The sequence below is a fragment of the Dendropsophus ebraccatus genome, chromosome 11 (assembly GCF_027789765.1).
Source record: "Dendropsophus ebraccatus isolate aDenEbr1 chromosome 11, aDenEbr1.pat, whole genome shotgun sequence".
Taxonomy (NCBI): Eukaryota; Metazoa; Chordata; class Amphibia; order Anura; family Hylidae; genus Dendropsophus; species Dendropsophus ebraccatus.
In genome coordinates this window covers 11,489,366-11,512,265 of record NC_091464.1, presented here as the reverse complement: position 1 = coordinate 11,512,265, position 22,900 = coordinate 11,489,366, and the positions used below count along the sequence as shown (strand labels likewise).

At 44.6% G+C, this 22,900-nt stretch overlaps 1 protein-coding gene across 2 annotated transcripts in view; it reads left to right on the top strand.

The window, feature by feature from the left end:
* Positions 1 to 18,272, top strand: part of LOC138768170 (uncharacterized) — a 41,581-nt gene extending 23,309 nt beyond the window's left edge. The window contains exons 2-7 of one of the 2 annotated variants that reach the window (XM_069946292.1): positions 4,450 to 4,549; positions 7,515 to 7,633; positions 12,948 to 13,057; positions 15,851 to 15,958; positions 16,427 to 16,503; positions 18,008 to 18,272. In XM_069946292.1, coding sequence (XP_069802393.1) covers positions 7,560 to 7,633; positions 12,948 to 13,057; positions 15,851 to 15,958; positions 16,427 to 16,503; positions 18,008 to 18,241 — 603 coding nt within the window. In that variant the 5' untranslated portion in view covers positions 4,450 to 4,549; positions 7,515 to 7,559 and the 3' untranslated portion in view covers positions 18,242 to 18,272. Of the gene's footprint in view, positions 1 to 4,449; positions 4,550 to 7,511; positions 7,634 to 12,947; positions 13,058 to 15,850; positions 15,959 to 16,426; positions 16,504 to 18,007 lie in introns of both variants that reach the window. The other variant, XM_069946291.1, reaches the window with a different exon arrangement.
* Positions 18,273 to 22,900: the final 4,628 nt, after the last annotated feature.

The window sequence follows — 22,900 nt, the reverse complement described above, 5'->3', positions numbered from 1 at the left end:
CTGGCTAGAATTTCGGCAGAAAACTAGCTATTTCACAGAGAAGGTTATGGCTGTATGTGATAACACAGATTTACAGATAGGAAAAAGTGCACTTTAAGCACAAACAGAGGAAATACAGACCCTCGCTAGTTTCCAGTGGGTGGTTTCAAGGCAGCATAAACACTTGCAGAATTGGTTTTATATTTTAATAAAAAATATTTATATCTAGATAAGAAAGTGTAAAATAACTCGGCACGGCCTCTACATCTTCTCTAAGTCTCGGTTATGTCATGTCAATTCATCATGGTTATACCATGATGAATTGATGAAAGGACCTCTGATGCTCTGCTTAAAGGGAATGTATCCCCTACATTTTCTTTTACTTATAGGAGTCAGATACTAAAACTTTTCTTCTTTTATTCAGACCTGATTCTAGTGTCTGACTGTAATTGTTTTTTCTTTTCCTTTTTTGTACATTGTTATGGGAGCGGCCATCTTGCCTGAGCAGTTCTTAACAGCATTTAGTGACATGCTTTACAGCAAGGCTCGTAGACATAGATGGCAATAGACAGAGTCTGTCCCCTTGAGAGGTGTGGCAGACAGGAGGGGGTATGTATTGGGGTCTCTTCTGCCAGGGTGGCAGGTTCCCTTTAATTATTGGGGGGTGCTGAAACCAATTAATCACATTTACAATATGTCCTATAAGAAGACACTGCTTGGTTCTCACACTGCCTTCCTGAACCAATTAAGTTCGAGAGTATATATAGAGTATATATAGATAGATTCTTCAGTCTTTTGGCTAAAAGCACAGGATGAGCTTTTTCCATCTGCTTCTCCTTTGTGTGGTGCGGTGCCATGCGGCGGCCATTGTTGTGGGAGTGCAGTGTCTGTTGGGTGATGGGGCCCAGAGCTCAGGGGGGCTACGTCTGGCAGCATTGGGGTTGCTAGGCAACTGGGTCACCAACTCCTCAGGCACCGTGTGGCTGCCGCATGGCGCTGATGGCGCTGTGCCATTTTTTAGTTAGGGACCCACTCAAATCAGGAACGTGAAGTGGTGTGTGGGCTTGAGCAAATTGTAAACTAAGTTAGTAGGTTTTGTGCTAAAAAGCAAAGGATCAGTGATGAGTTTATGTGCAGCCATATCTGTTCTTTCTCCTCATAGAATAACTGGATAACACCAGCATACCATGACTAGATATCACCATCACACTATGACTGTATAATATACCGTCATACCATGACTAGATAGCACCACCATACCATGACTGTATAATATACTGCCATACCATGACTAGATAGCACCACCATACCATGACTGTATAATATACTGCCATACCATGACTAGATAGCACCACCATACCATGACTGTATAATATACTGCCATACCATGACTAGATAGCACCACCATACCATGACTGTATAATATACTGCCATACCATGACTAGATAGCACCACCATACCATGACTGTATAATGCACCACTATACCATGACTAGATATGACCATCACACTATGACTGACTAACACCACCATACCATGACTGTATAATACACCACCATACCATGACTAGATATCACCATCACACTGTGACTGACCAACACCGCCATACCATGACTGTATAATATACCACCATACCATGACTAGATAGCACCACCGTACCATGACTAAATAAAACCATCATTAATAAAAAATTAAAAAAAAAACACCTCAGAAATACCAGCGTTATCTGGTAGACTGATCAGACTGAAATATGGAGTAACCATAGTGGTAAGATCACAAACGGGCAGTCTGTGGTGTAAAAGTTTACATCCATATGATACAACAGGTGAGAGCACAGCGGGCCTCAAGCTCCACACAGTTACCGGACCCAAGACCTGTGCCATGAAGCAAGATGAGAATCTCCCCTCAGGTGGCATATTGCAGAGTCCCTTGAGGGGTGGCACTGATGCTGCAGGAGTGACCAGCTTCAGGAGGAGGTCGCTTCTGCTTTCAGTATGAATCGTTCTATAAAACAATTCACAGAAAAGGAGACAACATATAATATACAACGTTGTCTATAAGAATATATCCAAAAACTCCCCAGCAGTTTTTATATAATTTGCGTAAAGCCCATTGAGAATAATGGGAGTTATTTAAAAAGTGCACAACTACAAGTTCTCTCTGGTTTTTAAAACTACTTGCAGTGTATCTCCCATTAAAGTCAATAGGAGTTACAAAAACTGTGTAAAAAAGGCTGTTAAGGTGTTTTTTGCTTCCTCTATGGGCCTGTATCTATCATCAGGCATTTATAGCATATCCTGTGGTCATGCAATAAATGTACAGATGGGAGGACCCATTTCATTTATTAGGGGTTCCCCCATTCCGAGACGGAGATCCTAACTGCCTGTAGTTCTTGAAGCAGTAAAGTTACAGATCCTGTCTGTCTGTCTGTCTGTCTGCCCTCACTTACTGCTCTATGCTCTGCGCCTAATCATTATCATGACACCAAATAAAAAGAATAAATGTTACTGATATATATCTGTATCTGCTTATCTAGACCTGATAGAACATCTCGCACATTCTGATCACATTTCCTGTGAATACATTCAGCACGTACTTCATTAACACAGACATGTAGCAAACCATATACCAATCAGCCACAACCACTGAAAGTGAAGGGACTAACATGGAGCCTGTGGAGGGTTGGAACAGATTAAAGGGGTACTCCGAGGGAAAGTTATACAGATTTGTACATTACTTCTATTTAAAAATCTTCAGTCTTCCAGTACTAATCAGCTGCTTTATGTCCTGCAGGAAGTGGTATATTCTTTCCAGTCTGACACAGTGTTCTCTGCTGCCACCTCTGTCCATGTCAGGAACTGTTCAGAGCAGCAGCGAATCCCCGATTCGGGCGATTATCGCTTCGTGTAATAAAGACAACGGTCAGCCGATGATCGCCGGGACCGCCGCGGCCCGTGATTGGCTGAGCGGCCTGTCAGCTGACAGGCCGCTCTGAAGCTAGAGCGCGTGGGACTCGGGGAGAAGCAGACCACAGAAGCAGCCCCGGAGCGTGGATAGGTAAAGTATATAGTTGCTATATATATATAGCAAGGGCTGCAAGGACATCGGTAACGATTGTTAAACGATTATCGGGCCATGCAATAGGTCCAGTAAACGAGTGCCGATCTAGCAGATCGGCGCTCGTTTACAGGTATTATCGGGCCCCGTCGGCCTGTGTAATAACACCCTAAGTTGATTTTGCAGAAAACTAAGTCAGGATATGAGCAACTTTGGAAAAGGCAAAATTGTGGTGTCTAGATGACCTGGTGAGACGAAACCCAAAATGACAGTGTGTCTTGTGTGGAGTTTGTGCCATGTAGCCATTACTACCTGCTAGGGATAAGTGAAGGAATAAAGTGAAGTTAACAAAGCAAAGTTTTGCAAGCTTTGTTATAAAATTGCTATACTCACCTGTCCACGCTCCCCCGGTGTCATCCTCCGTGTCTCCGGTGTCTTCAGCCACCTCCAGCTCAGTCAGCCTATCATTGACTGAGATAGGACAACACCTTGGTCAATGATCTGCTGAGTAAGCCGTCAGTCTACAGACAAGAGTGACAGCCTGTTCAGCCAATTACTGGCCATGGCCCTGTCCCGTCTTAGACAGTAATTGCTTGATCAGGCTTAAGGCAGCTGAAGACGGCTGAAGTTACAGGAGACACAGAGGAGGACACGGGGGAAGTGTGGACAGGATGTTGCTTCCCATGGTGAGACTAACAATCCATTCCATACTTGTTATTATCTATTCAGTCTCCTTCCCCCAGTTCTGAGACGCTGCTTTCTACTGAAGACACAAAAAACTATGTCTAAGCTTTTCTCTCTGTCTCCCCCTCCTCCTCCCTCCCTTCCGAGATTACTGGCGTAAACAAGTCCCTGGTTGGCTGTATCTGCAACTTTGTAGCTTCTTTTTAATGCTGGGAGGGCTAATTTGAGGTCAAGCTGCTGATGAACTCACTGTGATTAACCCTCCCCGCATTAAAAAGTTGATACAAAGTTACAGATAAAGCCAGCTAGTGACTTGTTTACATGAGCCGTCTCAAAAGGGAAGGGTGAGGAGAGGGAGACAGAGAGAAAAGCTCACACAAAGTTTTTTGTGTCTTCAGTAGAGAGCAGCAGCTGAGAACTGGGGGAAGGAGACTGAATAGATGATAACAAGTATGGAAGGAATTGTTAGTCTCACCATGGGCAGCAACATATCAAAAGTAACGTTTGAGTGGAATACCCCTGTAAGAAAATCTAAGAAAATCATACAAAATATGTTTTCCCTATTGGATCAGTATACTTCAGCTTTTGGGATGTTGGCCCCTAGCTTTGCCTTGTCTTTGGGAGGAGGCAGAGCTGTGTGTGCGGTATTACAGTAGTAGTGTTGTTTCCTTTCCTTATGATAACATCTCATCGCTCGCTTTCTATCTGAAAATATCTCTTATACAAGCAGAAATAAACGAAAGGAAACCAGGTGGATTACATATGACTGTGAGCCGGGGTGTCAGCAGAAGAGGGGAGGCAGTCAGAGCAACGCAGAGGGGCCCGTCTGGGTGAGTTACACACTTCTCTACAGTAAGGGAGGGATAGGATGGGAACAATTACCTCCAGCAGATATTCATTCAAGGGACGGTTCATCATAGTAACTGTTTGCTCTGTTTTGTCTAAAATTGGGGATGCTACTCTTCTGTAAAGGTGTCATTCAGCCTTAAAGGGGTTGTTCACCAAAAAGTTTTTTCTTTCAAATCAACTGGTGCCAGAAAGTGGCAGAGATTTGTAATTTACTTCTATTTAAAAATTCTCATCTTCCAGTACTTATTAGCTGCTGAATGTCCTGCAGGAAGTGGTGTTTTCTTTGCAGTCTAAAAAGCAGGAGAGGTTTTCTGTGAGGATTTGCTGCTGCTCTGGACAGTTCCTGACATGGACAAAGGTGGCAGCAGAGAGCACTGTGTCAGACTGGAAAGAATACACCACTTCCTGCAGGACATACGGCAGCTGATAAGTACTGGAAGACTGAAGATTTTTTTTAATAGAAGCACTTGCTGGGACTAGTTGATTTGAAATATTTTTTTTGAATGAGCTACCCCTTTAAAAACACCCTATCTTATAAGGTTATTGAAAAGAGACTTGCAAGAGAGTCCTGAAGAAATTTCAGGCAGACAGAATGTGCCTGCTGTGTTAGGTTATGTAAAGATATCGGGAGAAGGTGTCCGTCTCATTATATAGACGTCCACTTATAAAGATCATGGTTATTATTAGTGTCCGTCTATATAACGGGACGTCTTTACCCCGATGTGGGAACATAGCCTTATTCTCACTAAAGCCGGCAGAGCTGCCAACAGTGGCTGTAAGATGTGTGGAAACTAATCTATAGAAGTGACTGAGTGTGTGAGCTGGTGGGAGACCTCAACCAACAGGTAGAAAAGGTAGAAAAACGAACCTCGGCTCTCCAGCTTTAGCTTTGGCTGTCCAGGCATGATGGGAGTTGTAGTTTTGCAGCAGCTGGAGAGCTGACGTTATTAAAGTCGATGGCGTCCTCCTGTTATATATCATGGTTGCACTGGCGGCCACTTGTCTATAGATACAATACAGCGCGCTGTTAGATTGCTGCTGCTTTTTATACCTATCTTACAGCTGTTTGTTTTCACTTTACAGTTTATAAGCCCGCTCTAAGGCCATGTTCACACAACGTCTTTTTTGGATGAAAAACGCCCATTTTTTTTTATAATGGCGGCCATTAATAATGATCATTATTTACAGCCACCATTATAAAAGAATGACCGTTATTTTATTACATTGACCGTTATTTCACCTAAGATCTCACGTAGGCAATGTTCACACTAAGTAAAAAAAAGAAAACAGGCATCTTTTTTTTTAAATAATGGAATAATGGAAGTTTTTTTTCCCCCAGTTTTCTCACCGTCATTGCTATTAAACTCAATGGCCCTTCAAAAAAAGACCCAAAAAGCCGCCATTGTAATAACTGGCGCCCAAAGCGGGAAATGACGGACGTCAATTGGAACTCAAAATAATAGATAAATAAATAAAAAAAATTTTAAAAAGGAAGAAAATCATCATGTGAACATTGTCTTAAAGTGAGATTAAAAGAGCAGCTTCTATTTATTCAGCTAAAATCCAGTTATACAGGACTGATTCTATCAATGCAACTGGAATGAAAAGAGAAAAAAATTTATAAAAAAAAGTAAAAAGGATAGGAAACTGACATCTTTTTATGCTAAAAAAATTTGGATTTCTATGTTCAGGCCAAATAATACAGATAGAAACATAAATCATACTTACGGCTGTGTGAAGATGGTGTCCTCCCAGCAGACATGACATATGGAGTGTTTACACAGGGAGAGGTATCTGACAGATTTGTGAAGCCAAAGCCAGGAATGGATTTGAAAAGAGGAGAAATCTCAGTCTTTTCTTTATGACCTGTTCCCTGTGTATAGTCCATTCCTGGCTTTGGCTTCAATCATCTGTCAGATAAATCTCTCTGTGTAAAGGCACCCTAATTAACTTAAGTTAATTATTATTATTAACAACTGTCAATATGAAAAAAAAACAAATTGCAAATTTTCACTTTTGCACTTTTGTTTTTCCTCTTGCACCTACAGACCCAGACAATTGTACTTTGCAATGACAGACTTAATTCCTCCATAAAATATGTTGCGAAGCCAGAGAAAAAAATGATTATTAAAATATATTTTTTTTTTTAATTCTCTAAATGATCCTTATAAGTTTTTTACTTGTTTAGTCTATAAGGCTATTTTTTTCCCCGCCATGCTCTGTATTTTTTATCAGTACCCCCTTGCTTACATGCAATTTTTTTTTTAGCACCTTTAATACAAATATTTCTGGCTTCGATGAGATCAAACTATTTATCACTTTGGCATTTTTCTGAATGGGATAATGTAATAGTTTAGGCCATTCCTCATGTAGTGATACAAAATATGTTTATAATTTTATTTATTTTTCATTTATAAAACGGGAAAACGGGGGTAACTGCCATTACTTTAAAAACAAGGGCGGTTATTTTGCATTAAAAGACACCGTGTGAACATAGCCGGTGGCGTCCTTCACAAATCCTTTCCTAGAGCATACTGCATTTTGAAAAAAAAACATTAATGACAAAAAATTTTAAAGCGAAGAAAACACATTGGCTGAGATTGATCAAACATGGTGTGAAGTGAAACTGGCCCAGTTGCCCCTAGCAACCAATCAGATTCCACCTTTCATTCCTCACAGACTCTTTGGAAAATGAAAGGTGGAATCTGATTGGTTGCTAGGGGCAACTGAGACAATTCTACTTCTAGTGTAAAAAACAATAGACATGGTTTAGGCCGGGTTCACGCACAGTAAAATAAAAGCGAAATACGAACGTAATTTTGAGTGAAAATAAAACAATAAATATAAAAAACCTCCATATTTTCTATTATTGCTATTATCATCTTTTTGTTTCCTCTTTTTTTTTTAACTGCATTTTATTTGTTTTTTGACATTTTACAAAAGCAGGGGATGTTCTGCATCTACAAAATCTGATACAGCTACAGCTCGGCCATGTCGTATAACAACAGGATCGGAGACGTAGTACATGGGTCCGAAGAGTCTGTGAACTCCCTGAGTTGGATAAGGTGGGTATGTTTTAGTCCATAGAAGACCATCCCAGTAATAATCACGGCCCAGAGCTGTATCCAGAGATCAACAGATGCCTCTACACATCCACTGCCTATCTCAGCCATCCGGCTTCTCCGAGGAGCGGCTAGGTTGAAATCTAAACCAGGCTGCTTCATTTAAACATTAAAGGGGTTGTCCAGCAAAAATCTTTTTCTTTCAAATCAGCTGGTTTCAGACAGTTCGATAGATTTGTAATTTACTTCTATTTAAAAATCTCCAATTTTTCAGTACTTATCAGCTGATGTATGACCTGCAGGAAGTGGTGTATTCTCTCCAGTGTGACACAGTGCTCTCTGCTGCCACCTCTGTCCATGTCAGGAACTGTCCAGAGCAGCAACAAATCTCCATAGAAAACCTCTCCTGCTCTGGACAGTTCCTGACATGGACAGAGGTGGCAGCAGAGAGCACTGTGTCAGACTGGAAAGAATACACCACTTCCTGCAAGACATACAGCAGCTGGTAAGTACTGTAAGACTTCAGATTTTAAGTAGTAAGTAAAAGTAAATTATAAATCTATAGAACTTTATGATACCAGTTAATTAAAAAAAAAAAAAAAAAAAAAAAAAAATTTTCACTGAACAACCCCTTTAAGACAACTAACACAATACACTCATAAAGGCCATCTTCTCCCACTAATGAATTTTCTTTACCAGTCTAGTGGGGGGTTATTTTTTGTGGGACAAGTTGCACTTTTAGTGCTTCTCTTTATTTGACCATATAGTGTTTTATAAAGAGAAAAAAAATTGTAGGGCAAAATAATAATAAAAAACCCCCCACAAAACTAAATATTGCACAAATCCATCTTCTGCCGTTTTCATTATTTCCATGGAAGTGAATGGGAAATATGGAAACAATGTAGCATGAATGTATAGAAACGGTATACAATAGCAGGATACAATGTTTCCATAACTCTCATTCAATTCTATGGGAGTCATGAAAACAGTGAAACAAAGCAAGGTCACCTGTTCCTATAATCCCTTCCACTGTTTAAAGGGAACCTGTCACCAAGACAATGCTATATAAGCTATCCCCATCATGTTATAGAGCAGGAAGAGCTGAGCAGATTGATATATATCTTTGTGGGAACATATTCAGTATAACATGTTGATTGAACTCCCTGATCATTCCGTGATAAGGAGTCCAGTGGGCGGGTCACTAAATGGACTGGACTCTTTAGCCTGGAAACATAAGAGATTTCAATAAATTACTAATTATATTAAATCCGTTCCTATAAAGATATATATCAATCCGCTCAGCTCCTTCTGCTTTATAACATGATGCCGATAGCTTAGGTAGAATTTTTTATTTTTTTTTAAATATATGTTTATTAAATCTTTTATCAGTTTTTTTGACACAAACCAACACAAACCAACAGTACAAAGGTCCAAACATAGGACCAACAATAATACAAAAAGAATACAAAAAGAAGTTCTAGACATAATAGACATCCGCCTCGTTTCTGGAGACCACCTGTTTCACTTTGCTAGTTCTATGACAAGACATCCCCCTCCCTTCCCTCAAGCCTCCACCCACCACCCTATCCTTACCCCTATCCACACGACAGGGCCACCTGCCAATATGTCACACTAGGTACTGGTAGTGTCACCACGACCCCCCAGTGGCTGGCGGAGGAAGGCGGAGAGACCCCAGTGTACCTGCCAAGTCACTCCTACATTACCAGTCACTACACCTGAATGGAAAGACTATGTCCCTTAGCTCGTGTGGTTGAAAATGCGATTCCAAGAAAAATTCTTTTGTGCCGTTTTTTTATGTTGTTCAGCATAGATTCTATCATCATTTTAATTGGGACACAATCATGGACATCTCCGGCACATTCTCCGCCAGCCATTCGTGAAACAGACACGGGGGGCAACATGCAAAACTATGTGGATCATTTCAGGAATTTTTTCTGTAGGGGACTCGTCATCAGGGGGTCGTAGCTGGTGGAAGGGAAATGCTTGTGGTGTGTCTGGGAAGGTGATCCGCCAGTGAGTGTCAATGTAGGAATCTACAGAAAGCCAGTAAGTTTTGGTGTGCGAACACTCCCATACCCCATGCCACAAGTTGGTCAGGGATTCCTTGCATTTTGGGCATGCAGTTATCCGATCTGGGAAATGAGGTGAAGGTCTGATGTTGAACCCATAGAGGGCGCAATGTGCTAGTTTGAAATATGTTTCCCTCCATCTCTAGGATACAGGCACGCACCACTGTCCACCCCTTGAGGATGCATTCCTGAATTTAAGGGTCATTTGTCCATCGAGCCCACGTAGGGGAAATAGATTTGGGTGCTATACAGTTCTGATATAGATACCTTGCGTGCAGCTTCCCCTATATAACCATCTAATGTGTGGGGGGGGTTGCCTCAGAGTCCAAGTTTCGCAACCGTGTCGAGCAAAAGGAGTAAACTTGTTGAACAAAGAGAAAATGTGAGGCGGGGAGAGAAAATCGTCCCATGATGTCAGTCGGGGCGAGACATTTTTTAGTCTCGGTGTTGATTAGGGACCCCACAGTAGTTACCCCCCTAGCGACCCAAAGTGGAAGGGTGACAGCTCCATGGCGTGTCAGGATTGCCGAACAGCGGCATACGCTCAGATAATAGAAAGGGTAGGTGTGAAAGCTTGCGCACTTCCCTCCAGGCCATGATGGGGTCACACTTTTAATACAGGCTGGAAAGCGCCATAGGGAGTAATGCAAGCAGGGCCGCTTTAACCAGAGGGCACATGGTGCACGTGCATCGGGCCCACTGGTTAAAGGGGCCCACCCTGAACAGGGCCGACTTTTGCTCTGTGCGACCAGTGGGGTCGCACAGGGCTCCGGCCACCAGCCTGCCAGGGGGGCGCCATCGGGATGGGTAAGTTACCCATCCATGGCGCCCCCTGCAGGTCCCCCCCGCCTGCTGCTGCGCTCTGCACTGTAGCTATGAGCGCTCATTACGAGCGCTCATAGGTACAGGCAGCAGCGGCACTGACAGGTCGGGAGCCATTGGCTCCCTCCCTGTCAGTCATCCTTGTGGCCGCAGGCAGTGCTTTGCCTGCGGTCACAAGAGGCCGCTCTTCCGTAGTGGTATCGGCGCTGAGTGACGTCACTCAGCGCCAACACCGCGAGAGGGGAGAGCGGCCTCTTGTGACCGCAGGCAAAGCACTGCCTGCGGCCACAAGGATGAGGGGATGAGAAGAGGAACGCGCAGACCCAGGTGAGTATAAAGTGTTTGTTTTTTTTTATTTGCTATATGGGAGGGGGAGCACAAAGGGGGGCTATATAACGGGGGGCAGCACACAGCGGGGGTCTATACTACTAGGGGTGCCACAGGGGGGATAGGGCACATATATAACTGGGGGGGGGCACACAGGGGGTATACATAACTGGGGAGCGCACGGGGGCATATATAACGGGGAGCGCACAGGGGGGTATATATAACAGGGGGAGTGCACAGAGGGTATATATAACTCGGGGAGGGCACAGGTGGGCTATATACTACTGGGGGTGCAGAGGGGGTATATATAACTTGGGGAGTGCACAGGGGGGCTATATACTACTGGGGGGTGCACAGTGGGGTATATATAACTGGGGGAGCGCACAGGGGGTATATATAACTGGGGGAGTGCACAGGGGGGTATATATAACAGGGAGCACAGAGGGGGCTATATACTACTGGGGGGGTGCATAGGGGGTATATATAACTGGGGGAGTGCAGAGGGGGGCTATACACTACTGGGGCGCACAGGGGATATATATACAACTGGGAGGTGCACGGGGGGTATATATAACTGGGGGGCGCACGGGGGGTATATATAACTGGGGGTGCACAGGGGTTATATATAACGGGGGGGAGCACACAGGATATATATACTACTGGGGGATGCACAGGGGGACTATATACTACTGGGGGGAGCACAGGGGATATATATACTACTGGAGGGTGCACAGGGGGGTATATATACTACTGGGGAATGCACAGGGGGACTATATACTACTGGGGGAGCACAGGGGATATACATACTACTGTGGGTGCACAGGGGGAGTATATACTACTGGGGAATGCACAGGGGGACTATATACTACTGGGGGCTGCACGGGAGGTATATATACTACTGGGGGATGCACAAGGGGTATATATAACTGGGGGAGCACAGAGGGGCTATATACTACTGGGGGCAGCACCTAGTGGTCTATAGTACTGGGGGCAGCACACAAGGGGTCTATATACTACTGGGGGCAGCACAATGGGGTCTATATACTACTGGGGGGTGCACAGGGGATATATATACTACTGGGAGCAGCACCTAGTGGTCTATAGTACTGGGGGCAGCACACAAGGGGTCTATATACTACTGGGGGCAGCACAATGGGGTCTATATACTACTGGGGGGTGCACAGGGGATATATATACTACTGGGAGCAGCACCTAGTGGTCTATAGTACTGGGGGCAGCACACAGCTGTCTTTACTACTGGGGGCAGCACACAGCTGTGGGGGAGCACATAGGGGTGTAACTACTATATAGGGGTACAGGGGACCTTACTACTGAATGTGTTGGAGCCTAAAATGTTTCTCTGGCAGATTCTGGAGAGAAGATTCACAGCTGGGAGAAGACTTCAAGGTGGCCCACTCTTGAGGCCTGTGCACTGGGCCCACCAATGTATTAAAACGGCCCTGAATGCAAGATAGCGGTAAGATCCCATGGGCGAGAAAAGGCCCCCGCTATACAAGCATTAGAGTGGAAGGGCGACCCATGGATCCAATCTATAATGTCCCTAAATAAGCACACCACATTATAGCCTCTTATGTTCGGGAAATTTAGTCCCCCTTCCGGCTTGCATAGCGCCCATTTGGGGAAGGCGATCCTCGGGCGTTTACCGCCCATATAAATCGAGAAAACGCCTGTCGTAGTTTATTAACACGTGTGTTTTAACAGTAATGGCAGTATCTGGAGCGGGTAGAGCAGCCTAGAAAAGCTCACGCTGCCCAGAAAGGCTAACGCCAATTGCGCCCATCTTTTCAGTTTAGTATTTTGTCTATAAGGGGTGGATAATTCAGGGAGTAAAGGGTGTCTGGGGTCCGTCCCACCCTGATTCCAAAATACGTAATGTGACTAGTAGTCACTCTGACCTCCAGTGAGCTTAGGTAGTATTTTCATGGTGATGGGTTCCCTTTAAGTCCCATCTGGCGACTCATCCAGCGGGATGGGGGTTGGGGATCTCCATTCTAGGAATAGGTCCGGGACTCTATTGTCTAAGATGGTGGTAACTGATGTCTTGTTTCTGTCTCCAGGGCGGGATGGGATGCCAGCGATACCTCCCTACTCCTTATAGCCATCATCTTCTTTGGTCTGAATATAACCTGTCTCTTCATCATCTATGTGAAACTAAAGAGAAGAATAGGTAAGAAATGTGATGCTATGGAAGAGGATAGGATGGTGTCGCTTTAGTTAGAGCTGAGTGGCAGAGGCCTCATTGGCAGCACACAGGATATCTATAAGGAGTCTATGTGCTGCCAGAGTCCATACACAGGTTCTGATAGGTGATAACTATGATTAAACTCTATTAAAGAGGTTGTCCCACAATGAGGGGTGGATTGGTAACTTAAAGGGGTACTCCCGAAAAAAGGTTTTGTCAAATCAACTGGTGTCAGGAAGTTATATAGATTTGTAATTTACTTTCTTCTAAAAATGTCAAGCCCTCCGGTACTTATCAGCTGCTGTATGTCCTGCAGGAAGTGTTGTATTCTTTCCACACATAGGAAAAGCCAGGGCACTCCTATGGCAAGTGAAGTGAAAGTTTATTACAAGGAATATGTACGGTAGAGATACAAATATGTAACAGCCAAAGTTTTCTCAAACCCCCAGGTCTCTGTTTGGAGGATCCAGATAAGCTAGGTCTGGCGGAATGTGTATTCTTTCCAGTCTGACACAGTGCTCTCTGCTGCCACCTCTGTCCATGTCAGGAACTGTCCAGAGCAGCAGCAAATCCTCATAGAAAACCTCTCCTGCTCTGGACAGTTCCTGACATGGACAGAGGTGGCAGCAGAGAGCACTGTGTCAGACTGGAGAGAATACACCACTTCCTGCAGGACATACAGCAGCTGATAAGCACTGGAAGACTGGAGATTTTTTTAAATAGAAGTAAATAACAAATCTGTATAACTTTCTATAACCAGTTGAGCTAAAAGAAAAAAAATTGCCTGAGTACCCCTTTAAAGTGGCCTTGGGAATACAGTCGTCCTATTGACTAGGGAGCTTATGAAGGCCTCCAAGGCTGCCAAGTTAGTGATCCTCTTTCACATCCGTCATGAATCTGACAACTTCCCATAATCCTCGGCGGCATTGTCAGCATGAAGCCTTCACTTTATCACATATAATGGTGGTTACCTGTATATGTTATAGGCCATGTTCCCACAGCGTAAGAGATCGGCTGTTCCGTGATCCGGCCAGGTCACAGAACGGCCGGCCTCTGAAAAGATCATCCCGACCGGTGCTACAGTACCTGCCAGATGATCTTTCAGGCCGCAGAGCGCCTGCATCAGAACACTCCACTGCACGCTATGAAGCGAGCGGCCAGATCCGCTTGCTCCATTGTGTGCACTGACACGGTTCTCTGCGGCCGCTATTCACTGAATAGCAGCCACAGAAAACTGACATGTCAGTTGTTTGCAGCGCTGCAGGAGATTCTGGTCGGAGTGTATACCATGTGTATACGCTCCGGCCAGGATCCCATAGAGGAATAGGCAACGTATCTTTTCGCAAAAAGTACGGCCACTGTTGCCGAGTTCAACAACGGCCATACTTTTACGAGAAGATACGTTGTGTGAAGCCTTACAGTGTACGTTACTAGGGATTATGGGAAGGGGCCAGGCGTATGGCCGGAGCTGCTTATCCAGAGGTTTATGCCCAGTAGGATTATATGCATATAGTGAATGATGCCTCTTGTAAAACTTTTTTTTTACCATTTTGCACATATACACGTCCAGTTTTGATCAATCAGCTGTGTAGTTTTCCTTCTACATTGCTCAGGAAACTGTAAATCCTACAGAACTGCTAAAGAAGGCAGAATATAGCAGTAAGAGCTCTAATATAGGAACTGTAGGAAATCTATGAGCAATGCTAAAGGAGAATGGGAACCTGCCCAAGATAGCACAATAGTGTGAAAACAAGGCCGACCACATATTGCATATTACTCTCATATACACACACCTACCTTATATACATATTATACACACATACACACCTATATACATATTACACACATACACGCACCTATGTACATATTACATACACCTATATACATATTTCATACACCTATATACATATTACACACATACACACACCTATATACATATTATACACACATACACACCTATATACATATTACACACATACACGCACCTATATACATATTACCGCAACTGATAAGTACTGGATGACGTGAGATTTTGTAATAGAAGTAAATTACTAATCTCTGGCACTTTATATTCCACTCAAACATAACTTTTTATATGTTGCTGCCCATGGTGAGACTAACAATTCCTTCCATACTTGTTATTATCTATTCAGTCTCCTTCCCCCAGTTCTCAGCTGCTGCTTTCTGCTGAAAACACAAAACTCTGTGTCTGAGCTTTTCTCTTTGTCTCCCCCTTCTCCCCTCCCCCCTCCCTTCCCTAGATGACTGATATAAAAGAGTCCCTGGCAGGCTTTATCTGCATCTTTGTAGCTTCTTTGTAATGCTGGGAGGGATAATCACAGTGAGTTCATTGGCAACTTGGCCTCAGAATAACCCTCCCAGCATTACAAAAAAGCTACAAAGTTGCAGATTAAGCATACCAGGGAGTTGTTAACATCACCTGTCTCAGATAGGAGGGGGGGGGAGGGGGAGACAGAGAAAAGCTCACACACAGATTTTTGTGTTTTCAGCAGAAAGCAGCAGCTAAGAACTGGGGGAAGGAGACTAAATAGATAATAACAAGTATGGAAGGAATTGTTAGTCACAATATATCAAAAGTTATGTGTGAGTGGAATACCCCTTTAACCATAAAACTGTGGTAAACCTACTATGTTCACACTACTTCCACCACTAAAGGTTCCGTCCTCTTGTCATACATCGCTCGGGATTGAATTTCAATTGTTTTTCAAATTTAGCTTTGAATACTGGATTAACTGAGCTTCTCCTTTACATCTAAAGACGGTCATGTCTGTGAGAAGTGCACCAACGAACCGGAACGGAACCAGCTGATAACTAACCCCATCAAAGAGTCATCACTAGGCCATACTCCAAAAATTCAATCAGAGGGTGAGTCCTGACGATCACTTACACCACCATGTATTGTCTTATGGGATCTGCTGTGAAGCTGGAGATATGTGCCTGTAAGGGGGGTCATCACTTATCTAAGTCTGGAAAATTCTGGTGTAAGAACTCTACCTCTAGTGCAGTTACAGAATGGGTGTATAGCGAGTGCACTACTTGGCTGGCACCAAATGACCTAGTTAGTATGTATAATTAGTAGGCTCTCTAGCAATACCCCTAATGTAATATTTTTGAGACGAATATAAATCTCAAGGTATAATTGAATTACAAGTAAATATATATATATAAATAATATATAGTGCAAATAACGTCCCTTATTTGAAAAATAACAGACATTTTTATGAAAGACGGCCATCATTGTGTAATTTTGACCCACACCTGGTTTCAGCAAAAAAAATAACTGAAATACAATGTATGATCCCAGCCTAATAGTTTTTCTCTTTGTTTTTCCAGGAGACAGTGAGACAGAAAGCTCTGACAGTTCAGACTGTTCAGAGACTGACGGAAAGCCGGACCCTTCAAAGCTACAGGTAATAAATATGGTAATTGGACATGAGCTTTGTTAGCTCGGCAGTCGGCTTATCAGCCGGCTGCCTTTGAAGTCCATGCCGCTCTGCTCTGGGTGCGGAAAAAGCTGCATCCAGTGCTGGGAAACTGGGAGAAGCTGAATCCACAAGGACTGAAGGACTGAATCCAGCTTTTCCAGGTACTCAGGGAGGAGCGCCATGGATCGTCACTGAGTTATAAGGCAACAGGTTGATAAGCGACTGCCGAGCTAACAAAGCAATTTGCATTGTTTTTACTGTAAATTCTCTCAGTGGGCGGAATCCCCCGCCCCTCTATGACGCGTCTCCATTGATTCTAATGAAGCCGTGTCATAGAGGGGAGGGAATTCCCTCCCACTGGGGGCACACCGGCCCGCCTCCTGTGCTTCAGCCCTGGCCCGGTACCCGTGGATAGAACGGCGCCGTACACGAGAATCGGGCCGTGGTTCAAAAAACCTCGGCACCGGCTTCTCCGTGACGGCTCCATTCTATCCGTGGGTCATTTTAAAGAGGATATACCTGATGGTACATCCTCTTTAAGTACAAGAACCTATTGCTCAAGCACTGGGCAGTGAAGGAGGGGTTCTTCTATAGGGTAAACTACAACAGTGTAATGCAGCCCAGTGCCTCCTGACAGAGTTCGTCTCTGTCTTGCTCCTGCTTTCTCTTCCACTGCAGTCTCCATTCTGTCCATGGCGGCTGGGGTCCACCAGCGTCCTCTCTTCTCCTGGCCTGTGCTTTTTGCCTCCACTGCAGTTCCTCGAAGGTTCTCTAAGGTATGCCTGCCTGTCTTTGCAGATTTAAAGGGCCAATGTGTGCTGCATTATTTTTTCCGTTACCTAATCTGATCCTCAACCAACTCCTTGCCTGAGCATTTTTGGTTCCTTGTGTTCCTCAGCGAAGGTGTCTGCTATTCTGTGTGTCCTGAGCCATGCCTGCTCCTCAGACTACGCTTGCCCGCCTTACCCCTTCTGTACAGTTTGCCTCCCCCGTTGCTGACCCGGACTATCCAACCTGCAACTGAGCCACCTGCCCTGATCCTACACCTGTGTGACTACTGTTGTGTCATCCCCGGTACTGTACTGATTCTGCTTCCCCCCACATCATCATCACAATTCGGGGAAAAATGTGCTCACTGCCAGCACGGGGAGAGGTAAGTTTTTACTAGTTTTTACCCCCCTGCAGGATTTTATACTCCGCTGGAGTTCTCCTTTAACACCATAGAGAACTGCTATGAATCAATGATAACAGCTCCAGAATTGAATTTCCACCTTTCTAAAGAAATATATAGAAAGTTGAATCTCAAGGAATGATTTAGTTTGAAAATGATTTAAGACCCAAGAAGAAAAAGGGAGGAGTAATGTGCCTTTCTGTGTGACGGGGCCTTATTGGAGCCTGGCGTAGGGCGATGCCTCCACAACACTGCCAGGGTTGTATACTAAGCTTTCCTTGTGTCCAGGTAAACATCCGTTTCTTGTAACTCTTTCAGACTGTCACCTATACAACAGTCCAATTCAACAACACAAAAAAGGTTCCGGATTACGAGAACATCGTGGAAACTCCAGATTACGTAAATGTAGACCTCAATGGTCCTAATGGAAAGAACAAGAAGTTGAAGAAGAAAGTTCCGTCTGTAGATTACACAACTGTTGTCCCGATATCAGTTCAATTTCGAAGACCGTCTCATCCACCGGCAACAGTCACAGATTCGTCTTCATCATGAAAGTTGTAGAAGATCTGAGCCCCCCCCCCCCCCCCCCCCGCCACCTTCTCAAATGTGCCAACAAAATGACCATTTTCCTCATTCTGTTTTTCAGTCCTGACCCCCATACTTATCCGCTTATCATACTTATCGTTTTAGCGTCCCGTGTATATTGTATCATTGTATCATGTAATACCTGTAAACACTGTGTAGACATCATAATATTTCAGACAATCCAGACAAGTTTCAGACAAGTATACAATAGTAGATACAAACCTGATATCTTTTTCTGTACTATGGTCTAAGTGGTATAGACTCAGGGCCGCATCTGCCATGAGGCGATGTGAAGTGTTCGCCTCAGGCGGCAGGTCATAGGACTCTGCAGGGGGCGGCACTGGCCGCCCCTGCACAGTAAGCAGCCATGCATATATTACCTGCAGTACGCGGCGCAGGCAGAGGGGGCACGCAGGAGCCGGGCTGGGGGAAGTGCGGGAGCTGGTGCAGAGCGCGGCAGTGAAGGAGCTGAAGGCGCACATGTCTGAGCATTGTGCCTGAGCTCATGTGTCGGCAGCAGCAGCAGCAGCGTGAGGCTGGTGGTGGTCGGGAAGGAGGAGGAGGCTGTGTGGTGCAGTGCCCTGTCTGCAGCAGCTTCCTGTACATGTACTGCAGGCTCTGTGTGTGGGGGAGCCCAGGAGACACTGCCGCCTGCAAAAGCATCCAGCTGACACGTGTCTCCACGTGAAGAGGTGGCTGATTGTGGTTTCTGTAGCGCTGCTGCTGGAGGACAGGGAGCACCACTACTGATGTAGGTAGTGTGATTTGGGGGGTTGCTGAATGACTGGGGGCCCACTGATAGAGGATTTACTTGCCCCCGGCCAGTCCCCGGTATGTCCGACAAGCCCCGCCCCCTGATGATAAGCCCCGCCCCTGTGCAGCCCGCGGGTTGTATGTTAACTCGCACTGCAAGTTAGAGATCACCCAGCTATACAATATACTGTATAAGTGAGGTCACCCACCATATTGTATGACTGAGGTCACCCAGCTATCCAGCATCTTATACTAAGTATTATGTGATCACCCAGCTTTCCCAGTGTCCTGTTCTCAGTATAATGGGAGTTACCCAGCTTTCCCAGTATAATGTGGTCACTCAGCTTTCCCAGTGTCCTGTTCTTAGTATAATGTGGTCACCCAGCTTTCCCAGTGTCCTGTTCTCAGTATAATGTGGCCACCGAGCTTTCCCAGTGTCCTGTTGTCAGTATAATGTGGCCACCCAGCTTTCACAGTGTCCTGTTGTCAGTATAATGTGGTCACCCAGCTTTCCCAATGTCCTGTTGTCAGTATAATGTGGCCACCCAGCTTTCCCAGTGTCCTGTTCTCAGTATTATGTGGTCACCCAGCTTTCCCAGTGTCCTGTTCTCAGTATAATGTGGTCACCCGGCTTTCCCAATGTCCTGTTGTCAGTATAATGTTGTCACCCAGCTTTCCCAGTGTCCTGTTCTCAGTATAATGTGGTCACCCAGCTTTCCCAATGTCCTGTTCTCAGTATAATGTGGTCACCCAGCTTTTCCAGTGTCCTGTTCTCAGTATAATGTGGTCACCCAGCTTTCCCAGTGTCCTGTTCTCAGTATAATGGAGGTCACCCAGCTTTTCCAGTGTCCTGTTCTCAGTATAATGTGGTCACCCAGCTTTCCCAGTGTCCTGTTCTCAGTATAATGTGGCCACCGAGCTTTCCCAGTGTCCTGTTGTCAGTATAATGTGGCCACCCAGCTTTCCCAGTGTCCTGTTGTCAGTATAATGGGGTCACCTAGCTTTCCCAGTGTCCTGTTCTCAGTATAATGGGGTCACCCAGCTTTCCCAATGTCCTGTTGTCAGTATAATGGGGTCACCCAGCTTTCCCAGTGTCCTGTTCTCAGTATAATGTGGTCACCCAGCTTTTCCAGTGTCCTGTTCTCAGTATAATGTGGTCACCCAGCTTTCCCAGTGTCCTGTTCTCAGTATAATGTGGTCACCCAGCTTTGCAGCATCTTATACTCAGTATGCCAATGTCCCGACCTAGTAATGCTAGCTGGTGTGAAACAACTCCCAGCATGCCCAGATAGATGGAAGTTGTAATTTTTCACCACCTGGAGAGTCACAGGAAAGGGGATGCACTAACATTTACACATGTGCATTTTTGTTGCGTTTCGTCTTGATTCTAAATGGGAGACAAGAGAGTTCCTCAAGCAAGACAAAAAAAAAACACATGTGCGTTCACACGTACAGGATCTGCAGCAGATTTGATGGCGCAGATTTGAAGAAACGAGAAATTGAACGACTCTGAAGAGAGAAGACGTCACCTGTGAGTCACTGGATGTAACTGCACCCTGATCACTATACTGTCACTGTGTGGGGGTAATGCTGGACTCTATACGCTAGTTTTTTTTCGTAGCAGTACTGGTGGTATTTATCAGTCATTAAGATGGGGTAGTGTGTACAGGATGTCGTGGTATTTTTCCCTTGTGTAGTAATAATATTGGTATAATATTTTGTCACTATGGGGTGGTGACATGCAGTCATTATGTAGTGGTATTAGGTTTTTATATGATGTTGATCTCAGTATAGGGGGGGGGGGGGGCGCTATTTCAGTTTTCGCCTCAGGCAGCAAAAAAGCTAGAATCGGCTAGAATCGGCTAGAATAGTTGGTAGGATCCTTAGGCCTCATGCACACCATCCATGCTGCAATCTGCACTAGGACATGTCCTATTTTTTTGCGGTGGGGGTCGCGAAACGGATGGTGAACAAGGCTCTCGCTGAAACGTGTAAACAATGTTTTTACATGACTTTTCCGTATTGAAAATAATAGACAAATTTTTAATCCACATCAATGCTGAAAAAATGTGTTGTTTGGTCGCAACACGGATGGTATGAATGGCTGCATCCACTTGAATGGTTCCTAAAATTGTCCTTTGCAGATCCGCGATAATGGACAATTTTACAGGACGTGTGAATGCAGCCTTAGGCCTCATGCACACAGCAGTACCATTTACACAAATGTCTTTCCCCTATACACTCCACATGCTGCAATTTCTTCTTAACAGAAACCATGGGTGCTGTATTCAGAATATTTGTGATATAGACCTGGAACACGGTCATGTGCATGCAGCATTTAAGGGGAACTCCAGTGATCCCTTAAAAAAATTAAAAGGCACAAAAAGCATTTAACTGCACTCAACGATCCGCTTCATCGATTGATTGACACCTTTCACAGTTTTCTATGCTGCTCTTAGCCGCAGATTCAGACTTTTACAAAAGATTACATCATGGCACCCGGCCGGAAAACTGCATCTCTGACTCCCAGCATGCATTGTACCTCAGAGCACCTGCATCACCTATCTATCTCCCTATCTATCTATCTATCTATCTATCTATCTATCTGCAGAGTAACTAGAAATTATTGGGGGGCCCCATAGCAAACTTTTGATCCCCCCCCCCCCGATTAGGAGCGAGTTACCAACCAATTCATGTAACAGAAACCTATTACACACAAGCTTAGATTATGGGTAGGGATTAGCAGGGCAGCGCACTGATTGTCCGAGCAGGACTCGAAGACGGCGGGAGCCCTGAAGCAAGCCAGAGTGGGGAGCAGGTGATGTATACGCTTCGGCGGCGGGGGATTAACGGGGTGGGCTGCTGACAAACTTGCAGCAGGCTGTCCATCTTGCTGCGAGTTTGTCTGCCCATAGAGTGTACAGGGCAGGGATCCGCAGCGGATAAGCCGAGTGAGTTTGTACCCTAAAGAGGCAAAACTATGTTCTCATCTTTAGCATTTATGCCTCCCATTATTTTATTAGCCTTGGCAGCTGCTGCCTGGCACTGATCACTAAAGTTGAGTTTACTGTCCACCAATACCCCCAGGTCCTTTTCGGAAGTAGTTTTACCCAGTGTTTTATTATTTAGCACATAACTGTACTTATTATTTCTACGGCCCAAATGCATAACCTTACATTTATCCACATTAAACTTCATTTGCCATTTCACTGCCCAAGCCTCCAGCTTCTCCAAATCCCTCTGTAATATGATATTATCTTCCTCTGTGGTGATTACTTTACCCAGTTTAGTATCATCTGCAAAAATGGAGATTCTACTCTGTAGCCCCTCTACAAGATCATTAATAAAAAATATTAAAAAGAAGTGGACCCAACACTGACCCCTGTGGTACCCCACTAGTAACTAAAACCCAATCTGAATAAGTTCCATCAATGACCACCCTCTGTTTTCTATCAAACAGCCAGTTACTTACCCATTCGCATATGTTTTCCCCCATATCAGCATCCTCATTTTGTAGAACAACCTTTCATGCGGCACAGTATCAAATGCCTTAGAAAAGTCCAGATACACAACATCCACAGCCTCCCCCAGGTCCAATCTATAACTTACCTCTTCATAGAAGCCGATCAGATTAGTCTGACAGGATCGATCCCTCATAAATCCATGCTGGTGCTGCGTCATAAGATTATTTCCATGAAGATACTCTAGTATAGCATCTCTTACAATCCCCTCAAATACTTTACCTACTATAGATGTTAGACTTACGGGCCTATAGTTTCCAGGATCACTCTTTAGTGCAGTTTTTGATTGGTGAATAGTAACCTATAGAATGATAGACCTATATACGTATGTCTTCTTTATTGATCAAGTTAA